At 45.7% G+C, this 24,265-nt stretch overlaps 2 protein-coding genes and 1 long non-coding RNA gene across 3 annotated transcripts; 2 read left to right on the top strand and 1 right to left on the bottom strand.

The window, feature by feature from the left end:
* The first annotated feature begins 5,790 nt into the window (after positions 1–5,790).
* On the top strand, positions 5,791–6,740 carry LOC123108535 (methanol O-anthraniloyltransferase-like). The gene has a single exon (XM_044530311.1). The coding sequence runs from the start codon at positions 5,835–5,837 to the stop codon at positions 6,522–6,524; it is 690 nt and encodes a 229-aa protein (XP_044386246.1). The 5' UTR covers positions 5,791–5,834; the 3' UTR covers positions 6,525–6,740.
* A 967-nt stretch (positions 6,741–7,707) lies between these two features.
* Positions 7,708–10,745, bottom strand: LOC123108534 (uncharacterized). The gene is made up of 3 exons (XR_006451921.1): positions 10,549–10,745; positions 8,137–10,418; positions 7,708–8,061 (listed from the first exon to the last, which is right to left on the bottom strand). It is a non-coding gene; the product is annotated as an uncharacterized lncRNA (long non-coding RNA).
* A 10,888-nt stretch (positions 10,746–21,633) lies between these two features.
* LOC123101844 (protein trichome birefringence-like 19) lies at positions 21,634–23,678 on the top strand. Its single transcript, XM_044523112.1, has 2 exons — positions 21,634–22,129; positions 22,914–23,678. Exons 1-2 carry the CDS (start codon positions 21,647–21,649, stop codon positions 23,676–23,678), a joined length of 1,248 nt encoding a protein of 415 aa, XP_044379047.1. The 5' UTR covers positions 21,634–21,646.
* Positions 23,679–24,265: the final 587 nt, after the last annotated feature.

The following is a 24,265-nucleotide window of genomic DNA, read 5'->3' as shown; positions in this document are numbered from 1 at the left end:
TCGTCTGGTTCCTCTTGATCTTCACCAGCTCCCCCCGTTGCAGCATCACCGTATTCAGGGAGCACATAGTTGTCATCGTAGTCTTCTTCGTCGCCGTCTTCCATCATAACCACTATTTCTCCGTGCCTCGTCCAAACATTATAGTGTGGCATGAAACCCTTGTAAAGCAGGTGGGAGTGAAGGATTTTCCGGTTAGAATAAGACCTCGTATTCCCACATTCAGTGCATGGACAACACATAAAACCATTCTGCTTGTTTGCCTCAGCCGCATCGAGAAACTCATGCACGCCCTTAATGTACTCGCGGGTGTGTCTGTCACCGTACATCCATTGTCGGTTCATCTGCGTGCATTATATATAATTAAGTGTCCAAATTAATAGAAGTTCATCATCGCATTAAAACCAAAGTGCATACATAGTTCTCATCTAACAACATATAGCTATCCAGAGCATCTAATTAATTAAACCATACATTGAAACTATGTAAAACATTTCAATGCGAAAACAAATGCGATCATAATCGCAACCAAGGTAACAATTGATCCAACGGCATAATGATACCAAGCCTCGGTATGAATGGCATATTTTCTAATCTTTCTAATCTTCAAGCGCATTGCATCCATCTTGATCTTGTGATCATCGACGACATCCGCAACATGCAACTCCAATATCATCTTCTCCTCCTCAATTTTTTTATTTTTTCCTTCAACAAATTGTTTTCTTCTTCAACTAAATTTAACCTCTCGACAATAGGGTCGGTTGGCATTTCCGATTCACATACATCCTAGATAAATAAAATCTATGTCAAGTTGGTCGGCATAATTTTCATAAACAATAAATGAACCAATAGTTATAAAGATAATATACATACCACATCCGAATCATAGACAGGACGAGGGCCGACGGGGGCGGATACCAAAACCATCGCACTATATAAGATGCAATAATAAAAGTAAGAAAATGATACAAGTATCTATCTAAACATACAAGTAAGAATAATTTTTCCTTCAGAAAGAAGATAAGAACAAGAGGCTCACCACGGTGGTGTCGGTGATGAGATCGGCGCGGGTGATCGGCGGCGGTGAAGACGGGGACGGGGCGTGACGGACCGCTAAATCTAGACAAATCTCGAGGAAAATGGAGCTTGGAGGTCGAGCTTCGAGAGGAGAAAGCTTAAGTAGTGTGGCTCGGGCATTCCATCGAACACCTCATGTGCATAGGAGGTGAGCTAGAGCACCACAAAGCCCTCTCCCCCTCGGCCAGAGAAAAACAGAGCACTGGGGTGCTCTGCTCGCGAGCGAGGGGTATATATAGGCACCTCATTGGTCCCGGTTGGTGACATGAGCCGGGACTAAAGGGGAGCCTTTGGTCCCGGTTCAAGCCACCAACCGGGACCAATGATGGTGGGCCAGGAGCGAGGCCTATTGGTCCCGGTTCATCCCACCAACCGGGACCAAAAGGTCCAGATGAACCGGGACCAATGGCCCACGTGGCCCGGCCGGCCCCCTGGGCTCACAAACCAGGACCAATGCCCACATTGGTCCCGGTTCTGGACTGAACCGGGACTAATGGGCTGACCCGGCCTGGACCAAAGCCCTGTTTTCTACTAGTGCGTGTTCGCGGAGGTGGACACCAACATCGCCGTCGACGATCTCAGTGACGTGTGGTACCCGCCGTTCCCGCGCTCCGAGAATTTCACCTACGACGATCATGTCTACAGAGTGCCCCCGGCCGGCGTGCCGCTATCCCTGCCCGCAATTGTCGACCAGCCCTTGATGTTTGTCCAGATGACTCGCCTCAAGTGCGGAGGCTTCACCGTGTCTCAGCAGAACGCTCACTGCATCTGCGACGGCCCTGGCTTGGCGCGGTTCTGGAAGGCGATCGGCGAGCTAGCCCGCGGCGTCGGCACGCTGTCTGTGCCGCCTGTCTGGGCCAGGGAGATCTTCAACGCTCGACGGCCACCGCACCCTTCCTTACCGCACCACGAAACCTCTGAGAAAGGGGTGAATCGGGAATCCTAAGCCCCTCAGAAGAAACGAGACGAAGCACACCCTCTCCTCCTTGTTGGGGTAGGGAAAATTCTCTACTAACACATCATTGCCAATTGAGGCCAATCCCGCCCGCACAGAGACTAGATCTGCGGGAGGGAGATATCCCTGCATCTGACGTCGATTCAGCTGGAGGTGAGACACTGAGCAGCTTCGCCAATCTCCCGCTTGAGGGCCATGAATGCGCGAGGAAGAGCTAGGAGCGCTCGCCATGTTTTGAAGTTTTTTCGTGGTTTGCTCTGATGCTCTTTGCGTGATATGGGATGTCATTGGGAGGTCAAACCTCCTTATATAAATGCCGCCCTTGCATAATAAGGGGTTTATTTGTAAAATATTATGGACCATTCACATTCGTTCGGCACATGGAAATCGAGGCGATGACAGGAAGGAATCATAAAGGCAAAGCATGGAGGTCAAAACCGGGTTGTCGTCAATCTGGAGTATGATGAATAACCCGTCTTGCAAAGGCGAAGACATAAGCCAGATACTACATCGTCATTGAAGGCAAGTTCGGGGGCTACTGAGGGAGTCCTGGATTAGGGGGTCCTCGGGTGTCTGGTCTATTCGATATGGGCCGGACTGATGGGTCGTGAAGATAAAACAGAAGACTATCCCCAGTGTCTGGATAGGACTCCTATATGCGTAGACGGCAAGTTTGGTGTCCGGATGTACTATTTCCTTTCTCTACAAACCGACTCTGTACAATCTTAGGCCCCTCTGGTGTGTACATAAACCGGAGGGTTTAGTCCGTAGAGGCTATCAGAACAATCATAGGTTAGACAAATAGGGTTTAGCCATTACGATCTCGAGGTAGATCAACTCTTATAACCCCTATACTCATCGAATACAATCAAGCAGCACATAGGGTTTTACCTCCTTTAAGAGGGCCTGAACCTGGGTAAACACCGTGTCCTCATTGTCCCTTGCTACCATTGATCCTTAGACTCACAGCTTGGGCCCCCTACCCGAGATCTGCCGGTTTTGACACTGACACTGGGGCTCGCCGCCGTGAAGACGGAACCGGAGCTCGGCGACGTGGCGACCATGAAGTGGGCGCGGGAAGATTGGGCGCGGGTGGAGATGGAGCGCCAGTGCCGCGCCCTCACAGACATCGCCGTGCGCCGCCGCGGGCGCGACGAAAGGGGCATCATCGTGCTTGAAGACAGCGATGACGACGCGCCGCCACCTGCCAAACCTGTCCGCCTTGGCGACCCCGAGCAGGAGTTGACCAACGGCGTGAAGAAGGAGAAGGACGACGGAGGCGGTGGCGGCGATGACGGCGACTATGCGGCGCTCAGCGAGTTTTTTATTTAGTAATTTTCATTCTCTATGTAAAAGAAGTAGAACGCCAAAATTTATGTCCTGTTTGCCAAAATTTTGTAATGTTTGCCAAATTTAGCTGAATTTATTTTCAAAAATCTTCAAAAAGGGCAATTGGGGGCGACCTTGGGGGATGGCGGCTGGGAACCCGCTCACCCCAAGCCGATTTTTAGCGCCGGTTCACCCTTATACGGCGATTTTTCGAGCCCCTGTGGGCCAACGGCTGGAGATGCTCTTACATATTAGTTATAGTACCATATCATATTTTTACTTGGGTGGCAATGCATATAATATTCTTATGATGCTAGCACGACGGAGGTTTTGCTATGCTATAAACTTCATGTGACAACGTCCTAGTGGCACATTTGTGAACAAAGGGCTACCGGTCGATGAGCATCTTAATAATATTAGGACCTCGATCCATTCCCAAAAAGTCTTGTCATAGCTAGCTAAAGTACAGCCAAGATGAGATGATGCCACTTGACCTGCAGGCTTCCTTAATTAATTAGCAGGACCTTGATCAATCCACAAGTCTTCTTGCTCCTAAATGTCAACTGCAGGCTAGACCAATTAATCTAATCTGCCACCATGCATGGTTACCGCATGAATACGGAAGGGGAGGTTAACATGTACTCCCTTCATCCCATAATGTAAGATGTTTTTTAACATTACACTAGTGTTAAAAATGTCTTACATTATGATACGAAGAGAGTACTATTTGTGAGCTAGTGCTCTCTATTATCAAAGCTAATTCTTGGAATCATTTGCTGCAATAGGTTGGTCATACGTACTATAAGCATATATCATGCATATATATAGTGTTTAGATGAGGTGCTCGATGTCTGAAACAGCCTAGCAATAAAACTCTTCAATTTATAGGTGATAATTGTATGAAAGAGCTTATCAGCTTTCTTTATTTAATTTTTTAGCAACCAAAATCTGTTATGTAGGTCCATATGTTTGGACTCGTTCTTTCTGGGTTAGCAAAGTGATCTCTCTTCGTCTTAATTACTTTGCCATGTCATCTTTTTGTTTATGAGGGTGCTTGGATCCAAAGGACTATTTTTAGTCTGACTAAAAATAGTCTCTTTTAGAGGCTAAAGTTCCAAGCACCCCTGACTAAAGAGAGGCTAGGAGTAGTTTTGAGGCTAAAATTTTTTAGTCATAGGAAACCTACTAAAATATGTATTAGCCCTCCCTCTCATCATTTAATGTCTCTCCTTTAACACATGCGAGTTCTGGATTGGAGGGTTTGGAGGATAATAAATGCTCAATAACTTGATTTTAGTCTCTTTAGTATTTGGATCCAAGCATGGGTGAGGCTAGCAAGTTTTAGTCCCACTACTTTTAGTCATGAGACTAAAACGTATCCAAGCATCCTCTATGTGTTATTTTTAGCACCGTGAAACGTTTGGGGAAGTGCCTAAGCATCACTGTACTTTTGATGCATTTAAGTGCTCTACTAAAATAACGCAATCTAATTTGGAATTTCTAATGTCATGAAATTCCTCCACAAAATAAAATAAAAATTATAACATGAAATCCAACAATTACAACAACAATAACTATGATTGGTCAAACTGTGCTGTGTTATTGCTGCATTATAAATAGAGCTATACGGAACATCGATCGATGGGTGACAGGCAGCAATAGCACTACTCTACTGCTACTAGTTTGTTCCTCCATATCCATCTCACAAGAGGTTTTGACCGATCGAGATTCATATAGAAATATGGCTAGGACCGTGCTAGATGGTGAGCTGTCGGTGCGCCGGGGCACGGCATCGCTGTTGGCGCCGGCGCGGCTAACGCCGCGGGAGAGCAAGCCGCTGTCGGACATCGACGACCAGGCGGTGTTGCGGTGCTACACCACAATGATCCACCTCTACCGAGGCCACCCTTCCAAGCGATTCATTGACCCGGCGGCGGCGGTGCGAGCCGCGCTGGCGGAGGCGCTGGTGCATTACTACCCGCTGGCCGGCCGGCTGCGCGCGGAAGCAGGCGGGAAGCTGCTTGTGGACTGCGCCGGGCAGGGCATCGTGTTCGCGGAGGCGGACGCCAACATCGCCGTCGACGATCTCGGTGACGTGCGGTACCCGCCGTTCCCGCGCTCCGAGAAGTTCATCTACGACGATCATGTCTACAGAGCGCCCCCGGCCGGCGTGCCGCTATCCTTGCCCGCAATCATCGACAAGCCCTTGATGTTTGTCCAGGTGACTCGCCTCAAGTGCGGAGGCTTCACCGTGTCCCAGCAGAACGCTCACTGCATCTGCGACGGCCCCGGCTTGGCGCAGTTCTGGAAGGCAGTAGGAGAGCTCGCCCGCGGCGCCGGCACGCCGTCCGTGCCGCCGGTCTGGGCCAGGGAGATCATCAACGCGCGGCTGCCACCTCGCCCTTCCTTCGCTCACCACGAGTACCGGGAGCCAGCAGACGGGCGCGACCGGTTCGAGTCCACGCCACCGGACGACATGGCGCGCGTCCAGTTCTCCTTCGGGCCCGACGCTATCGCCGCGCTGCGTGGTCGGCTGGCGCTGGGAGCTGCATCGGCGTCCCAGTTGGACCTGGTGGTGGCCTGTGTGTGGAGAAGCCGCACGGCGGCGCTCGGTTACGAGCCCGGGGACGAGGTGCGGCTGATGATGGCCGTGAACGCGCGCGGCCGGCGCACGGACGCGTTCGGCGGCGAAATACCCTCCGGCTACTACGGCAACGCGTTCGTCTTCGTGGTGGCGCGCTGCGCCGCCGGGGAGCTGTGCGGCCGTGGCCTGGGCTACGCGGTGGAGCTGATCAGGGAGGCCAAGGCGAGGGTGACGTACGAGTACATGCGGTCGGTGGCTGACCTGATGGTGCTGGAGGGCCGTCCCGTGATCGCGAGGACGCGCTCCTTCGGCGTGTCGGACGTGAGCCATGCCGGATTCGACGAGGCCGAGTTCGGGTGGGGAAAGCCCGTCTACGCCGGCGTCATCGCGGACGCCCACCGCGGCGGCGCCAGCTTCCTGATGCGGGGCAAGAACGACGGGGGAGAGGACGAGACGTTCGTCGGCATCTACCTCCCGGGAGGCTGCACGGCAAGGTATCGGATGGAGGTGGAGGCACTCACCACCGCAAAGAATTTGGAAGAAGCGTCTTCAGCTCCGCTTGCCTTGCGTGCCCGCTACTAATTTAATCGAGGTGAACGCCGGCCATCACACACAGCAGATTCCAGCTCTCTCCGCACCGGCAAGATATGTTTTCGGTGCATGCGAACAACACCATGGATTTTCATTTTTTTCGAGTGCGCCAACGGCGTACCATAGCTTATGGATTTTTCATATTCACCAACTTAACTGATGGATAATGCTAACAGGTACTTACACGGAATTACATCATGAGGCTGAAGAAGCAAAGTACTCCCTCCATTGCACAATGTAGTGCACCCGCGCTTTCTGAGATTTAAGTTTGACCGTAAATTTAACTATCGAGACCGGCTGCAGCGAGGGCAAATGTTATACCACTGAATTAGTATTTTCAATCTGAATTCAATGATATAATTTGTGTCCCCGCCTCAGTCGGTCTTATAGGTTTAATTTACGGTCAAACTTGAACATTGAAAAGCGCGGGCGCACTACATTGTGGAATGGAGGAAATATGGCGACCATCATCTAAAGCAAAATCATTTCTTTAGACAATAAAGCTAAATCATATATAACGAGTTAAACCGTGTATTGCTTCTCTTTTATCCCATTTAGATACGATTAACTTGACACAAAAGCAGGATGTGTTTCGTTGCAATCTCACTACATCAGAATTCTTCACAGTTGACTCTATACCGTGTACTCTCGCATTCAGAGATTCCCGTCAATAATAATATACTAATCTGGAATTCAAAGATGCCACTAAAAATTAGGATTTTCATGTGGTATCTTTGAAGAGGAGTTGTGCTAACAAAAGACAACTTCGCTCGACTAGCAAGGAATTAAGAAGTGTAGCTTTTGTACTCATGACGAGACAATTAAACACCTCTTCTTTCAATGCAAGTTTGCACGTTCTATATGGTCAGTCATTCAAATAGCGTCCAATTTGTATCCGCCCACAAGTGTTGCCAATATATATGGACACTGTCTTGACGGTATACCAAATACTTTTAGTATACTAATACGGGTGGGAGCGTCGGCCTTATTATGGTGGCTTTGACTATGTAGAAACGATTGTGTTTTTAATAGCAAAACATCTGCTCCTATGCAGGTTATTTACCATTGTACGCACTCAGTGGCGGAGCCAGGAAAAATGTATAACACGGGCCCACTGAAGGCAGCAACACTTCCGTACAAATTTTTGATCAAAAAAACAGTGAAGCAAATGTAATAGCATAATATTTTTCATTGATCACCACCATTCACCGTTGATACAAGAGGATATGCAAATTTTCAATTGTACATCACACAAAAGAAAAATCTAGATAATAGAAGATAGAGAAACTAACTTGCTCCAGGCCTTCAACTAAATGGCACTCGACGTGGTGGTTCATCGAACTCATCTATAATTGCATCTGTTGATATTCCAACAACAATCTCCTTTTCAATATAAATTAGCAAGCAATCCCTTAGAAATCCATCTTCCATTTTATTCCGAAGCCTTGTCTTCACAAGTTTCATGGTAGAAAATGCACGTTCTGTCGTTGCCGTTGAAACCAGTAAAGTAAGAACAAGCCGAATGAGTCTGTACATTAAGAAGTAGTTGGAATTTTTAGCAATGAATAAATCAACCAATACAGGAACAGAGAACATTAGATACCTGTCAATCAAGTAATATTCATCTGATTTTCCACTAGATGCAAGTCGTTGACAAAGTTCTGATATAGTTGTCAAATTCTGAAACTTTGGGCTTGTGGGTACAACATTCTCATAATGTCGTAACTGACATCTTAGATTATTCATTTCTTGTTCTTTAAAATCAGCAGGATAGAAGAGAACATATATTATCTATGTTAAATGAACGGAATGAATCTTTTGGGTCCAAGGGAGTACAGAGGATGAGAAGCTCTGTTGCTTGTTTGTTGAGTCTACAATTCAGCTCTTGTGCTTGCTGATCAACAGCAACCATGAAAATGTCACAGCGATAATGGTGCTCAACTGTAGTCTCATCCTCCGCACGAGAATTAATGAAATCCACATATAACTCACTCAAATGTGGTGTTTGAACTCCGTGTTTGGCACAGAATGAAAGCACGTCAGCTTTAAGCTTGTTCCAACCATTATCTCTTAGCTCCTGGATCAACATTTTGGTAGTCTTAACATCATCCATGGCATTCACAATATCTTGAGACTTTTGTTGCAACTTTTTGCATAGCATGTCCATGATTCCCATAAGTTCTTTCATGACATGCAAAATAAATATGAAGTCAAAAGACATCATCAACTTAACAGCACCAGAAGCCTTTGCTCATGTGGAAGGTGAAGTACCAGATCCTTTAGAAGTTGCAATGCTTTTAAGTACCAAAAATGTTGGTTTGTACAATTTCACAAGGCTGCAAACAGAAGCATAGTGTGAACTCCACCTAGTATCACAAGGCCGTTGTAAAGTTCCGACTTGATTAGCCCCACTTCCAGTTTCAAGCTCACCAAGCTCAATCAAATGCTCCATTTCAGCAACTTGATTTGCTTGCAACTCATCATGTCTCTTACTAGGAGACACAACCGTATTGATAACAAGAGCAAGATGATCAAAAAAGTTGTGAACATCGGCTACTTCTTTTGATGCAGCAACAAGAGCTAGCTGCAACTGATGAGCAAACCAATGGATATAATATGCATAAGGACACTCCTCCATGAACTTTGCTTGTAGTCCATTCCACTCTCCACGCATGTTACTAGCACCATCGTATCCTTGGCCGCGAATATTGTTCACATCTAACTGATGTTGAACCAAAATAGAAGATATCTCTTCTTTTAGAGTAGCCGAAGATGTATCAGCAACATGAACAATATCAAGAAAACGCTCACGAGTGAAACCAGGTTTATCAACAAAACGAATAACTACTGCCATTTGCTCTCTTTTGGATTCATCTCTTGACTCGTCAACAAGTAAGCAGAACTTAGCATCTCCTATTTTTTTACGGATTTCACTTTGCACCTTAGAAGCAATGATACCTAGAAGTTATTTTTGAATTGTAGGTGATGTCTACTTAGCATTGCCTGGAGCATTACCCAACACTACAACACCAATTTCCTCATCATAAGAAGCTATCAATTTCACCATTTCAAGGAAATTACCTTGGTTCTTCAAATCAAGACTTTCATCATGTCCTCGGAAGGGGCAAGCTTGGAATGCTAACCAACGTAGTGAATCAACGGTTACTCTAAGCCGCAGCCTATTCCTTTTGATATCCCCATCTGTTTGCTTCACCACTAATGGTTCCATATGACATGGCTTATTCTTCAGATTATCATAACATTTTGCAGCATAATTATGAGCAGATTTACTGTCCTTTCCCATGTGAGTTAAGAATGCACATCTCTCTCCGTCATTAACTCTCTTCCATTTTTTGAATCCTTTCACTGTAAACACATCAGATCCTTTCTTTCCAAGTGGCTTCTTACAAAATAAAAAGCATGGAAAACAGTAGACTGCATCTTTATCCGGCGAATATTTTAACCAAGGGAAGCTCTTAAACCAATGATACTGAAACTTGCGTGGATGGGTCACCGACTCATCAGGAGGATACTCATCCATTTTAAAATGATATGCCCCATGCTTTATATGTGCCATTCGAGCTTTTTCTTGATCGTTAGGAGGATAATCTGAAATTTGGCACCGCAGACCTGGTTCTCTTTCGACCACCAAAATAGTAGAATCATCATTGCCTCTCCCTCTCATAACCTGAGGTGGTGTTGTTGATATTGGAGTTTCTTCTACTTGTTCTTGTTCATCTACTTGCTTTTCTTCATCTACCAAGGGAGGGGCATCAACCAAATTAATCTGTTCTGGAACATCATCAGTTCTTCTTTTCTTCTCAAAAAAAGAATGTAGTGTTGCAAGCTTTCTTTTATTTTTGGCCATGGAGACAACCGATTACCCTAGAAAAATTAAAAACACACCACTATAAGACTATCCAATTTAGAGAATTAAAAAGCCAAACAAAAATTATAGAACAAATTTCAGATCTGAGAGACAGAGAAAGAGGGATCTCAAATCAAGAATATGTACCTCTTCTTGTGTGCTTGCAGCGGCTTGAAGAAAGATGAGTCGTCCAGCCGGCCGGCGGCGCTGCAACAACTACAGGAGAGAGCAACTAGAAAGATTTAGGAGATTTGGGGGCTAGTGGTTTGTCTCCATGGATGAGCAGAGCAAAGGGGGACCAAGGAAAGGGAAAGGTGGGAAGAGGAATCACGTGTGGCTGGGAGACGAGGGTGACTTTGCCTCTTTGTGTTTGGGATTAGCTTTTGGGAATTGGGATAGAATAACACTAGAGAAAAGTCAAGCCTTGTATAGGATTCATTGTGCCACTTTTGCTGTTGCTTATCGGTTAGGGAGGGCCACAAGGCCCAGAATAGCATAACACACAACTTCTGAAACAAAAGATCGCTGCTCTAAAAAAAATTGGCATGTTGGCCCGGGCCTTGGCCCTTGCTGGTCCCCTGCTGTCTCCGCCGTTGTACGCACTCACTTCGTATGCGGTCTACGCTACATTGAACGGAGTATAAATTGTTGTTCAAGGCGGTGTGATGAGGTTGGAGCGGGTGGCCAGGGAGGTTTTTACCCAACATGGATGGTAATATAATCTTCGGATCGGTCCATCTCCTCCGTCGACAATGGCATAGTTTGGACTCATGTGGCTTTACTGTTGCCAACTTGTCATTTTTTTTTACATATAATTTGTTAGATTGTTCGTTTAAGGTTGTGTATATTTTAGTCATGCAAAGGTCGGGTGCCACTCATTATGCTTGGTATCCACTTGATGCTACAATCTAAGTTAATAAAGACGCCTTTTATGAAGAAAAAAAACTGTGTATTGCTTCTGCTTTTTGAAATGGTGCAACCTACTCTCAGTGGCGTCAAGGCTATGGTTCGCCCATACCAATTCTTATTAGGAATCACCTACAGGCGAGCGAATGGGGCAAGCCCATTACGCACTCGCACAACTCGGTCGTGTGTGGCTACAGGCCTGCCCGCTCTGCTCGAGTTTTTCTTTTTCTTTTGTTTTCTTTTGGTTTTTCATTTTTCTTCTGTTATAGTTTCTTTTTCACATATTTTCTTTGGTTTTATTTCTTCATTACTTTTGGTTTTCTTTTGTTTTTTTCTTGTATTCCTTGGTTTAAATCTATTTTTTTGTTTTTCACTGATTTTATTTTTCTTAACACAAGACTACTTATTCGCAGTATAAAATGTATATTTTTAGCGCACACACGGAACACTTTTTGATGCACTTTGAACATTTTTCAAATACACGATGTATATTTTAAAAAATACTCCCTCCATTTCTTTTTAGTCCGCATATAAGGTTTGGTCAAAGTCAAGCTTTGTAAAGTTCGACTAACTTTATATTAAAAAATATAAACATTCATAATATGAAATCAATATTATCAGATGCATAATGAAACGTATGTTCATACTATATAGTTTTAGTACTGTAGATGTTCATATTCTTTTATATAAATTTGGTCAAACTTTGTACAGTTTGACTTTGACCAAATCTTATATGCGGACTAAAAAGAAACGGAGGGAGTACATGTTTGAACATTTTTTGAGTACAGAGTAACATTTTTCAACTACATATTGTACATTTTCTTAATGACAATAATCATGTTTACTGGAACACTTTATTTCACTGTATAATCATTTTATTTTAAATCTCACGAACATTTTTTTGAATCGCCGGAGTTTTTCTTTAAAATGTCATGTACCTTTTTTAACGGTCCGAAACATTTATTTTTACATTATGCAAACATTGTATTACATTGTATGCACTCTTTTTGAACATACCACAAAAAAAATTTGAAACTCGTGGACATTTTTTAAAGCAACATAATTTTTTTCTGAATTGTGTTTACATTTGTTTACATTATATAAACATTTTCTTAAATTTTGTTAAATGCATGATACTTTTATATGTGACAAACATTTTTCATACGCATGATTAACATTTTCTTATACACGTTTAGCATTTGTGAAATACATGATTAACATGTTCCCCAAAATTTATGTAAATTCTTTTTTGTAATTAATATATATATATATATATATATATATATATATATAGTAAATGATGAAACAAAAAAATGTAAACAGAAATGTCAAAAAAAGATGGAAGGTAAAAAGAAAAAAGAAAACATGAGTGACCTCAGCGTGACGCAACCATGTGCTTATCAGGCGCCAAGCAACGGCTCTTCTAGAGAATCTACGCTGGGAATCACAATGGGCAGCACATTGCCGCGCCCCAGCCGCGGAGCTACTGGAAGCAAGACTTGGTCGTGGCAGAACTAAAACCAAAGGAGGAGGATTCAAGAAAATTGAATTTATGTTTATGCCTTTTTTATTATGATGAACTGATGTGTTTTACTATTCTGAACTAGTGTGTTATTGTATTTTCAACTTAATGTACATCTCCGCCTTTGGTTAGTACCTTGTAAACTCATTATCTTTCCCGTTTCCCTTAGCAAAGCCCTAGCTGTAAAGGGGGCAACAGATGTCACGCATAAAAGGAAGAAGGAGGGTCATCATGTTGCAGGATTGATGGGGACGACAAGTAATCCTCATCATTTCGCCGGTGGCGGCGGCATCATAACGGGCGGGCGACGGTGTCGACATGGGCTGTGGCAAAGAGGGGAGTGAATGCAAGATCCTCCGTTATGGCTCTAGGGCGCAGCTATGGCAGATCTCGTGTGGGTGCTCTGGATCAGCGTGTGCGGCGCTTTGCATCAGCGACAGAATGATGTGGCCTCCCACACCGTCAACAGCCTACTCTGGTAGTATGGCGGGATCCTAACGGTGGTAGCACCGTCATGGCTTTGGATGTGCGTTGTTGGTTCGCGGCGACAGATAGGCCGCTCCCGTGGGGCATCCTCAAGAGGATAGCGGCACGCCGATGCCCATAGGCATCGCCGCTGTTAGCGCCAAAGCCTGGTCCCTTTCACTCGGCAACTCACCCATGCTACCATGAGGCACCCAGAACAACCACGCCGGGTACAAGCCTCCAGATCTGGATATGGGCATCGCCACTGCCAATGACAAAGAGCGAGCTTGAGCTACCAGCTGCTACACCCCTCACCGCCCAGATGACCAAGAGGCATAGCCACCATCGCCATGGTGCCCGTCGCCCGTCAGAGAGCCAGCCATGTGGACCACCATCCAGGGCCACCGACGTCGATCCGTCCAACGACATAGGCGCACCAAGGGAGCCTAACTCAGACCGACACCACCAACGAGTAGCAGGCTGGGAAAGCACAACGCCAAGGCTTTGCACTAGCGCGAACAAGTCGGCCTCTTGTGCTTGTGCGCCGCCGAACGTTGTCCACCACAACGAATAGGATCCACACTCCCGCCCAAGCCAGCCCGCTTGAATGCCAGTGACCTGGATCGCGCCGTGCCGCCAATCCATAGCACCCGTGCCACCCCATTGCCATCCAAAGGATCCACCCAAGCAGCGCCAGCTCGCCGGGCCTGCGGCACCCTGCCATAACCGCACCACCGCCGCGCGCCCACCACCCACCATGACGCATCACGCCCCGCGCCGAGCCCGCGGCACCCTGCCAGAACCGCACCGCCGCCGCACACCACGACGCAGCACGCCCCGCGCCACACGTCAGGTGCAGGTCCAGATCCGGCCTCGCATGGCAAAGATATGGACCTCACAAAATCATTTAGAAACAAGGCTGTCGCCCGGCTTTATAAATGAAGCCCTTGACTTCAGATTCAGAATTTGACTGCGATTGCATATAATCTCATGAGCAGATTGCACACCATGCATCCACCCCAGATACTACTAGTTGCCTACAAGTAGAAATCCAGCTCCAGAAGATTTTACCTAATTACCAAGTACCAATCCAGTAAAAATCTATCACACGGGAAGTGCATCCCGTAAATACTTTGACCTCGGTCCCAGTCCCAACAAACAAAAACAGAGCCGAGGTCGTCTCGCTCACCAGATGCGGTGTCCGCCGCTGCAGGTCCAGGGCTCGAAACAGACGGGACAGGTGGGCGGCGGCGGCGGCGTGGTCACTGCGGCATGGTCGCCCTCCCCAACGGCCGCATCCTCCATCTCCATCTCCTTGGTCGCCGGAACCCTAACTGCCGAACCGGATGTGGTTTGAGGAGGCATCGGGAGAGAGCGGGGAGGGGAATGGAATTGGGAATTAGGAGTCACCGCGGAAAGAAAAGGCCTGAAGGGTTTTGCCATTTTATTTTTTATTTTATTTTTTTTAGGGGTAGAACACACTTTTATTGATTATAAACCACAGTTTGTGGGATACAATTTGCATGGAGATGAACAAGCCATAAATGACGCCCCTGCTGGAGAGAAAGAGAGGATCTAGCTATATTGTGAGCATCATCGTTCGACGCCCGCCCCTCGAAAACAAATTTACAATTAAACGCAGAGGCTCGCATGCCAATCTCTATTAAGATCGCGGCATACCTGCCTATATAACCCTTGTTTATATCATTGACCACCTGCTGGGAATCTGAAGCTATAATAAAATCATGGATATGCAAGTCTTCAGCCAGTGACATCGCCTCTCTGCAGGCAATTGCTTCTAGAGTACCAACATCATCGGCACCTCGGACCACCAGAACTGAGCTGCCCAGGTAGTGTCCATTGTCATCTCTGCAGATCGTTGCCGTTGTACCTCCTCTGTTAAAACACATCATGCCGGCGTCAACATGGATCTTGGCAAAGCCTGTTGGCGGTGCCTTCGACCGAACTGTGGATGCAAGATTGGTCTGCCTAGTTCTCGCCCCGCCCATAGGCTTGCTGACACTCAAACTCTGCAACTCACTTATGAATCTCTCAACAAAGCCGTGGGTAGCATATGGACTCTGGAAATTTCCCTCATGAATTGCTCGGTCAAATTTTCTGTTTTAATGAATGGGAAGAAGCTGGAGCAATTCTTACCCACGCGAGGTATAAGACAAGGGGACCCTATATCCCCATACTTGTTCTTAATAGCAGCAGAGGGCCTTTTGTGCCTGTTGAAATCAAAAAGCGAGTCATCAAATCTTCATGGCTTAATGGTGGCACCTTCGGCGCCGTCAGTGAACCATTTGCTTTTCGCAGATGACAGCCTGCTGTTTATTAAGGCCAATAGTATGGGTGCTACGGAGGTGCACCAAGTCTTGGATGTTTATTGTCAAGCTTCTGGGCAGCGCATAAATTATGACAAGTCCTCGCTCTTCTTCAGCAAGGGAGTTCTTGACAGTATACGCCAGCAAATTAAAGGGATACTCCAGGTACCAAATGAAACTTTGAATGAAAAATACCATGGTATGCCGAGTGATATTGGTACGTCCAAAAACGGAGCCTTCAAATATTTGAAAGACAGGTTGTGGAACAAAGTCCAAGGTTGGATAGAGAAAAATTTGTCCATGGCAGGAAAGGAAGTTTTGGTCAAGGCTGTAGCCCAAGCTGTCCCGGTTTATTCTATGTCATGCTTCAAATTGCCAAGAGGTTTGTGTGAGCATTTGAACATGTTGATTCGGAAATTTTGGTGGGAAAGCAAGGATGGGCAACGCAAGCCAAGCTGGGTGTCTTGGAAGGCAATGACACAGCCCAAGAATATGGGTGGTTTGGGCTTTAAAAATTTTGAGCTCTTTAACTTGGCGATGCTAGCAAAGCAAGCATGGAGGATCTTGCAAAACTCGGAGTCTCTTAGTGCTCGCATTTTAAGGAGTATATACTTCCCAACTACGTCGTTTCTGGATGCTTTGTTGGGAAGCCATCCTAGCCAAATTTGGTGAGCTATTATAGAAGGCAAAGAGGTCTTGAAGCAAGGACTGGTCAGACGGATTGGCAATGGAGAGACCGCGAACATTTGGAACGATAACTGGCTGCCTCGTACGGAAATGATGCGCCCGTACGGGAGTAGGATAACACACCCGCATGTACATGTATCAGAACTCATTGATGCTACCTCAGCGACATGGGGCAGGGAGAGGTTAGAACAGGTACTCATGCCTATGGATGTTCCTATCATTCTGAGAATACCCTTATGCACAAGAAATATTGCCGACTTCTGGCCCTGGCATTATGAGAAGTCTGGAATATTCACGGTCCGGTCTGCCTATGCTATGTTGGTCTGCACTAGGAGGAGGAGAAAGGCCTGGTTGGAGGAAACAACCGGTTCATCAAGTACGGACTCAGAAGGATCAGCATGGAAGTACTTGTGGAAAGTGCAAGTGCGGAGCAAAGTACGTATGTTTCTGTGGAGACTTGCAAAACAATCATTGCCTACAGAGGATGTAAGATCACACAGAAATATGTCTACAACTAGTTCATGTGGTCTATGTGGTGCGCCGGATTCATGGCGCCACTCATTGCTGGAGTGCACCTCCGCGAGGTGTGTTTGGGCCCTGGCAGATACAGATCAAGCGGAACAGCTGAGTGTCCACGGAGCCGAGTGCTAAACTTTGGCTCTTCTCAATGATGAAAGTGTTATCGCATGCGTCTTTTGTTAAGTTAGTAGTTACATTATGGGCGATTTGGTGGGCTTGCCGGCAATTTTTTATTTTGATATATCTGCCGTGCCGCGTCAAGGCGCTGTTTACGGCCTTATTCATACTCGCCGCCTATGCTATGGGCCAGCCCATGTAACCTCCGGCCGGTCCTTGTGGTATTTTCTGCTGCGGGTTTCTATGCATTTATTTGACCGGGCTTTCATCCTTTCTTTTTAGTTTATCCCTTTATTCTTTTGTGTTTTCACTTTTTTCAATATTTTTCAAATCCGTATATTCTTAAAATTCATCAACTTTTTAAAAGTTCATGAACATTTTTCTAACGTGTGACCTTTTTCAAATTCATGAACCTTTTCCAGATCCATACAATTCGTAAGTTCTTTGTAAAAATTCATGATTTTTTTAATTCATGAACATTTTCATTATTTTTTAAGAAAAGTCAACACTCAATTGGTCAATGATCAATCGAGCAAGGGACGATTGAGCGAGTGAACTAGGGAAGCTCGCGTTGTTGGGCTGGTCCACACGGGGTGATGCTTAGAGCATCTACAGCCAGACTCCTCAAATTGACCGGGCGGGCGCAAGACCGCTGATCGGACAGGAGAGAAGCAAAAAATTGACCCAGCCGGACCCCTAAAGCCTCTTTAAATGCCCGGGCTATCTGGCAGCCTTCATATTCATTTCATATATGAGCTAAGTATGAGGAGTGCCCGGGCGTGTTTGTGTCCGCCACATAAGATTGGACCCACCATAGAGCATCTTTTTCTATTTCATTTTTTTTCTTTCTCTCTCCTTATAGGGAGTCAAAGCGAGCACGCCGGAACACTGACCAGGCGCGTCCGCGGACATTTGGAGAACCAAATTTGTTTAGTCAAGCTGTAGATGCCCTTATGCACTAAGTTGGAGAACTCCCATGGTTTCCATGTGGGGGACAAGAAAGTGGTGGGCTCGTTACCCATTCCACTCGACGCGACAGGCCCACGCCCAACCTATCGGATCGAGCGCAAATATGTCCATCGAGCTAAATCCGATTCGGCGCCATCTGCGCCTGCTATAGTACAATTCACCTTCTCCGCTGGACCGGTCCATCTAGCTTTTTTCTCTGTTTTTTCTAACCACAAAAAAGGAGTGCTAGTGCTGCAACCTGAACAGGGACGTCCTGCCTAGTTGTTAGCTGCAGTAACCACTCTGTCATCCCAACTAGACGTGCTAACTTTCATATTTTTGTGTCTTTTATTCGTTATTTTTTTCTTCTGTTTTTTTCTTTTTTCTTTCTCTTCTTCCCCAGTTCGATAAACTTTTTTCAAATTCATGAACTTTGTCCTTCAAAATTGATGAACTTTTATCAAATTCGATGAACTTTTTTCCAAATCTTATGAACTTTTTCAAACTTGATGATTTTTTTTTCCAAATTCGATGAACTATTTTTCAAATTTGATGATTTTTTTTCAAATTCCATGAACTTTTTTCAACATTGGTGAACTTATTTTAAAATCGATGGACTAGTTTTTAAATCATTGAACTTTTTATTCAAAATTGATGAAATTTTTGCAAATTTCGTGAACTTTTTCAAAATTGATGAATTATTTCTAATGAACTTTTTTTTGTGAATTTAGAAGTTTTTTATGAACTTTTATGAAAAAGTCAACAGTCAACAACCTGAGCAGTGGTCTATGCTGGTGGCGAAGGTCAACGAGCATCGTTTTTATAAATTTCCAAATGTTCTGGTTTGGTAATACTCCGAACGACCAGACGCCCCTTCGATCTTCTTCACCTATGATGCGTGCAGCCGCTCGATAGTTCCTTTGACTATCACGCACGACAAGAAGAAAGCGCTCCCGCGAGCGACCGGAACGCCCGCCGTCGCCCCTCCCGTGAGCGCCGTCGGCGGCCGCCGCCTCCCTCCGACCCCGATAGCCCCCAATCGAGCCCCTCATCATTTCCCCTCTTCCCCGGGCTCGATTTCGTCTCCATCCAAGCGATGTTCTGCTTCGTCCGCACCATGGCTGCCATGGCCGAGCTCGGCGAGCTTCGGCTGTGAGAGGAAGAGAAGCGGGAGAGGGAAAAGCCCAGCTGCCCACCACTGCCGGCTGCATTGACCTCAGGCTGGATCCGCACTTTGCAAGTTAGCAACGGGAGTGGAAGAATCTGCACTTTGCAAGTTAGCAACGACAGCAGCAACTATCCGGTGCTCAGTTAGAGTACGAATTCAGTGTGCATCGATCCAATTAGAGTACCAATTGAGTGGCGGCAACAGCAAGTAGACACATGCTCGAGTACAAGTGCATCGTTCGAATTCTGAAAATTCAGTTTTTCAGCGTTCTTTTTTCTGAAGAAAGTGTACGAGGCAAAGGTCTACTTCAGTTTTCAGAAAATTCAGACTTTCGTGGTTCCATTTTTCTCTTTATGAATTGCAGCTTGGGTCAACTAAAAGTTAAATTCTATTTCAAGAGATAAATCGGAGAGACAGTAGATGCAGTTTGTGTCAAGTAGATGTCCTATTATATTTACGAAAATGCTAAAATCCGAACCACCCCGATAACTTCTATGTAAATAGCACGATAATTTAAGAACCAAAGAGCTGATAACTTGCATACAAACACGGAGGGGTAATTTTAATCCAAGGAATAAGTTGTTGAAAAATACCCCTGGTAACTTTTTTGCAAATCGCATGGTAACATAGACGTTGCAGACCTGATAACTTAGGTACAAGCACCAATAGAACTTTGACCCCGGAAAAAAAAGATGTAAAAATATATCACCGGTAATTTTTTGTGTAAATAGCATGATAATATAGGCTCCTGGACGTGATAACTTATGTACAAACACCACGATAACTTTGACCCATCGATAGAAGTTGTTGAAAACATATAACCGATAACTTCTTTGTAAATAGCATGCTAATATATACTCCCGGACTTGATAACTTAGGTATAAACACCGCGATAACTTTGACCCGTAGAAAAAAGTTATTGAAAACATACTCCGGTAACATCTGTGTAAATAACATGATAATATAGGATCCCGAACCTGATAACTTAGGTACAAACACCACGATAACTTTGACTCATGAAAAAAGTTGTTGAAAATATACTCTGATAACTTTTTGTGTAAATTGCATGATAATATAGGCTCCCGATCCTGATAACTTAGGTATAAACATCACGATAACTTTGACGTAAAAAAAATGTTGAAAACATACCACCGATAACTTCTCATGTAAATAACATGAGCCGATAACATGTTAATATGTTGTTAAAAAATACCTCCCAATAACTCATGTGTAAACAACATGATAATACATGCACACGACAGTTGATAATTTATATGCAAATATCGCGGTAATTTCTGACCGAGGGAATGAAAATTGTTGAAAAAGATACCCCGATAACTTTTGTGCAACATGGTAATATACACAACAAAGCTGATAACTCACTATAAACATTATAATCAATTTTGACCCTTGGGATAAAAGTTTGTTGAAAACATACCCCCGAAACGTCTGCGTAAATGAAACGGTAACTTATGTATGACGGAACGTGATAACTCACATAGCCCAGATGTGGTAAATTTTGGTCCGAAAGATAGTCATTAGAACAAATCAACATAGGATCTAATTTCGAAGATCTCATTGAGACAATTTTTTTATGAAGACGGTTTTTCAATCGGGATGACGGTTTGAGCTACAAAACATTTTGAAGTTTGAAAAAAAGAAAGAATCTAGGATGACATCAGCTTTTTTGTCTTTTAGTGCATATATGCATCTAATTAAAGAGAGGAGTGTTGTGAAAGAAAAATTAATCATTCTAATATATGCACTTATATAATTAGAGTGAAGTAAGGATCGTTCTTGCCTATTGCTAAAATCCGAACGTTTGGTAGTTATAAAAGTCCATAAACGAAAATTGTATTATAAAAAGAACTAACGATCATGGCGATCGAGCAATCATGGGGACGAGCGATGGAAAGAACGCTCAGGTATATGGGCCGGCCCACGAGGTGCGTGCGTGGGTACTGCTACCCTTTACGGACGCAGAGGACGCCCAAGAGGAGGTCTCGTCCATCGAGGCGTCAGGTTGTAGCTTTAATTTTTAGACATGGTTTCTTAAGTTCTTATAATATTTTTATGAATGATAACCAACCTACCTATCTATTACTTTGAAATCTGGTGTCAACACTCCCTTCGTTTCTAAATATAAGTCTTTTAAAAAAAAACTATTGTGAGTCCACCGAAAATTCATGTGTTTCTGTGTCAATAACAAGGTCCTTGCCCGCGCTAATCTTGCCAAACGTCGTTCAGTGGCTTGTTTTGGAACGAGTCAGCGTCTCTGTAGGCGCACGCACCCAAAATCAAAAACCGCGTCCGCTGACAGTAGAGTGGCACGCAATTGCTGCAATTTAATATTGGCATGGAGAAGGATTAGTGAGCGAATCATCCTCGATCTATATATATAAATCATCTGATGATGACATATACCACACATACCGGCAGTCCGGCACCAGTAATTGACGCGCCATTCTCATGCAGGAATTGACCAGGAACTACATGATCGATCATCACATATGGCTCGCTATATGTACTGAGAAATCGAACTCAAGATGATGCACACCGGCCGAATACTTGTCAGATCCAGCAACCATGAGGGACCTTCTTCACATCAGCCATCCCCATGGCCATGGGAGGAGCAGCAGCAGATTCTTCGTCGTCGCCGTCGTGTCCCTCACGCTCGTTGCAGCTCTTCTCGCGGCTTTCAACATGCTGACCACGACGAGGATCCCAGCTGACCGGCGGCCGCTTGGTTCTCAGTCTCACACGTCAGCCCGGCGAGGCGAGGGCTGTGACATTTTCCGGGGCGACTGGGTGCCGGACCTGGACGCGCCCTACTACACCAACGACACCTGCCCCCCGGGGATCATCGACGAGCACTACGACTGCATGAGGTTCGGCAGGCCGGACCTGGGCTTCCTCCAGTGGCGGTGGCAGCCCGCCGGCGACGGCTGCGACCTGCCCCGCTTCGACCCCCGCCGCTTCCTGGCCTTGATGAGGGGCAAGACCATCGCCTTCGTCGGGGACTCGCTGGCCAGGAACCACAAGGACTCTCTCATCTGCCTCCTCACCAGAGTTCGTACTCCTTCCAATCTTCACTCTGTCTTGATCTTCTTCCTTTCTCTTTTCATTAATGTAAAACAAATCATAATAATGTAAAAAAGATTTTCCGACCAACACCAAGAATTGCCATGTGAGAAAATATACAATTGTCCCAGGCTCTAAAGTGAAATTGCCATGTAAAACCAAAAATTAACAAAAAAATTGCCACGCTGCACAGAGTATTGCCATTCGGATATTGCAGTCCAAAAGATGTCCACTGGGATTGCTACAAAATCTGACGTACACTGGTTAGTGGCATCCAAAAGAAAAGGCTCTCTTTTTCACTTTCTCCTTCGACTAACTTTACCTATTAAGATATTTATATGGGCAGATAAATCACAGACACTAACCTATTAAGATATTTAGCGGACTAATGCATAGTCTAGTGGTGGAAAGCGGCTGGTGTCTTCCCACCAGCTCAGTTGAAGTACTTGTAATTTGGTTTTAGACCAGTTATACTCTAAGAGCCTCTAGAGTCTTTTTTTAAATTAAAAACACCGTATTAAGATATTTATGGCTCCGCTGCAATGATACTTAATACTTTCTCCGTTCTTAAATATTTGTCTTTGTAACATGATCATTTAATAACCTCTAAAAAGGGACTAGAGACTTTTTAGTCTCTAGAAAGACTTTTTAGTCTCTAGAAACAAACAGGAAGGGACTTTTTAGGTACTAGAGGCTTTTTAGTTGGGACTAAAAAAAGTCTTAAGACTAGAGAACCAAACACCACCTAATAGTGGTACGTGCATGCATGCAGGTCGCGATGCCTACCATAAGCTCGCCGAGAGAGAAGCACACGGTGTACTACTACAGGGAGTACAACTTCACGGTGGCCAGCTTCTGGGTGCCGTACCTGGTGCGGCACGAGATGATCGAAGACGACGGGCCGATGCACACGGGCCTCTGGAACCTCTACCTGGACGAGCCGGAGGAGGTGTGGGCGACGCATGTGGCGGAGCTCGACTACGTGGTGGTGTCGGCGTCGAGCTGGTTCTACCGCCCGTCCATGCTGTACGAGGCCGGGCAGCTCGTCGGGTGCCACTACTGCCAGCGGCCCAACGTGACGGACCTGACAATGCGGTACGCGCTGCGCATGGCCACGCGGGCCGCGTTGCGGGCGCTCTCCGGCGCCGACGGCCGGTTCCGCGGCACGGTGCTGCTGCGCACCGTCGACCCGTCGCACTATGAGGGCGGGGAGTGGAACAAGGACGGCAACTGCCTTCGGAGGGCGCCGCACCGACGCGGGGAGAAGATGGTCGAGGGCTTCGAGCTCGACTTCCGCGCGCTGCAGGTGGAGTTTGCGGCGGCGGAGAGGGCGGCGGCCGGCGGGGTGAGGGTGATGCTGATGGACACGACGGAGGCGATGATCCTGCGCGCGGACGCGCATCCCAGCAAGTACCGCGCCTGGACGCCCGACCCGCTCATGAAAAACCAGGTGTACAGCGACTGCGTGCACTGGTGCCTTCCGGGGGCCATTGATACATGGAACGACATGCTGCTCCATATGCTGCTCAACGAGTGACTGCACTTCGAAGATTATAATTAAATGGTAATAAAACCCATTTGTATTGTGCTTGTACGTTGTACTCTCTCCGTTCGGAATTACTTGTCTCGGATATGGATGTATCTAGAACTAAAATACATCTAGATACATCCATTTCTACGACAAGTAATTCCGAACGAAGGGAGTCACTTACAACCAGAAGAGAGGGAAAACCAACATATGATTGAATGGTTGGAAGGACCCACAGAAATCAAATCATAATTTTTGACGTTTTGATATCTTATAAAGATGAAATATTATTCCAATGGAAGGCTATGTTTCCGTCGATGACGTGGTCTGCAGTGATTCGTTAATATCAAGACCTGTTGGTTTGGTCTTTATAGATGCTCACAGGGATATGGTGTGTGTGCTTTCATAAGATTCAGTGTATGTGCTGAAATCTGAGATGGGCTCTAGGCCCATATTGCAATTTCTGAAAAATCTCTAAGGGCCCTGTGGGTTATATGGCACTAGGTGTGGTGGGAAGTTTAGTCCCACCCCGGAAGTGGAAGAAGAGTTGGAGTGGTTTATAAGGGTTTCTCTTCTACATGCTATTGGAGCTTGAG

This window comes from Triticum aestivum, chromosome 5A, assembly GCF_018294505.1.
Source record: "Triticum aestivum cultivar Chinese Spring chromosome 5A, IWGSC CS RefSeq v2.1, whole genome shotgun sequence".
NCBI lineage: Eukaryota > Viridiplantae > Streptophyta > Magnoliopsida > Poales > Poaceae > Triticum > Triticum aestivum.
This window is presented reverse-complemented; position numbering and strand designations above follow the sequence as displayed.

Coding starts and splice junctions, on each gene's coding strand:
- LOC123108535 (XM_044530311.1), top strand. CDS start 5,835: ATGGCGCGCGTCCAGTTCTCCTTCGGGCCCGACGCTATCGCCGCGCTG.
- LOC123101844 (XM_044523112.1), top strand. CDS start 21,647: ATGAGGGACCTTCTTCACATCAGCCATCCCCATGGCCATGGGAGGAGC. Junction 22,130..22,913: donor TCATCTGCCTCCTCACCAGA/GTTCGTACTCCT, acceptor GCATGCATGCAG/GTCGCGATGCCTACCATAAG.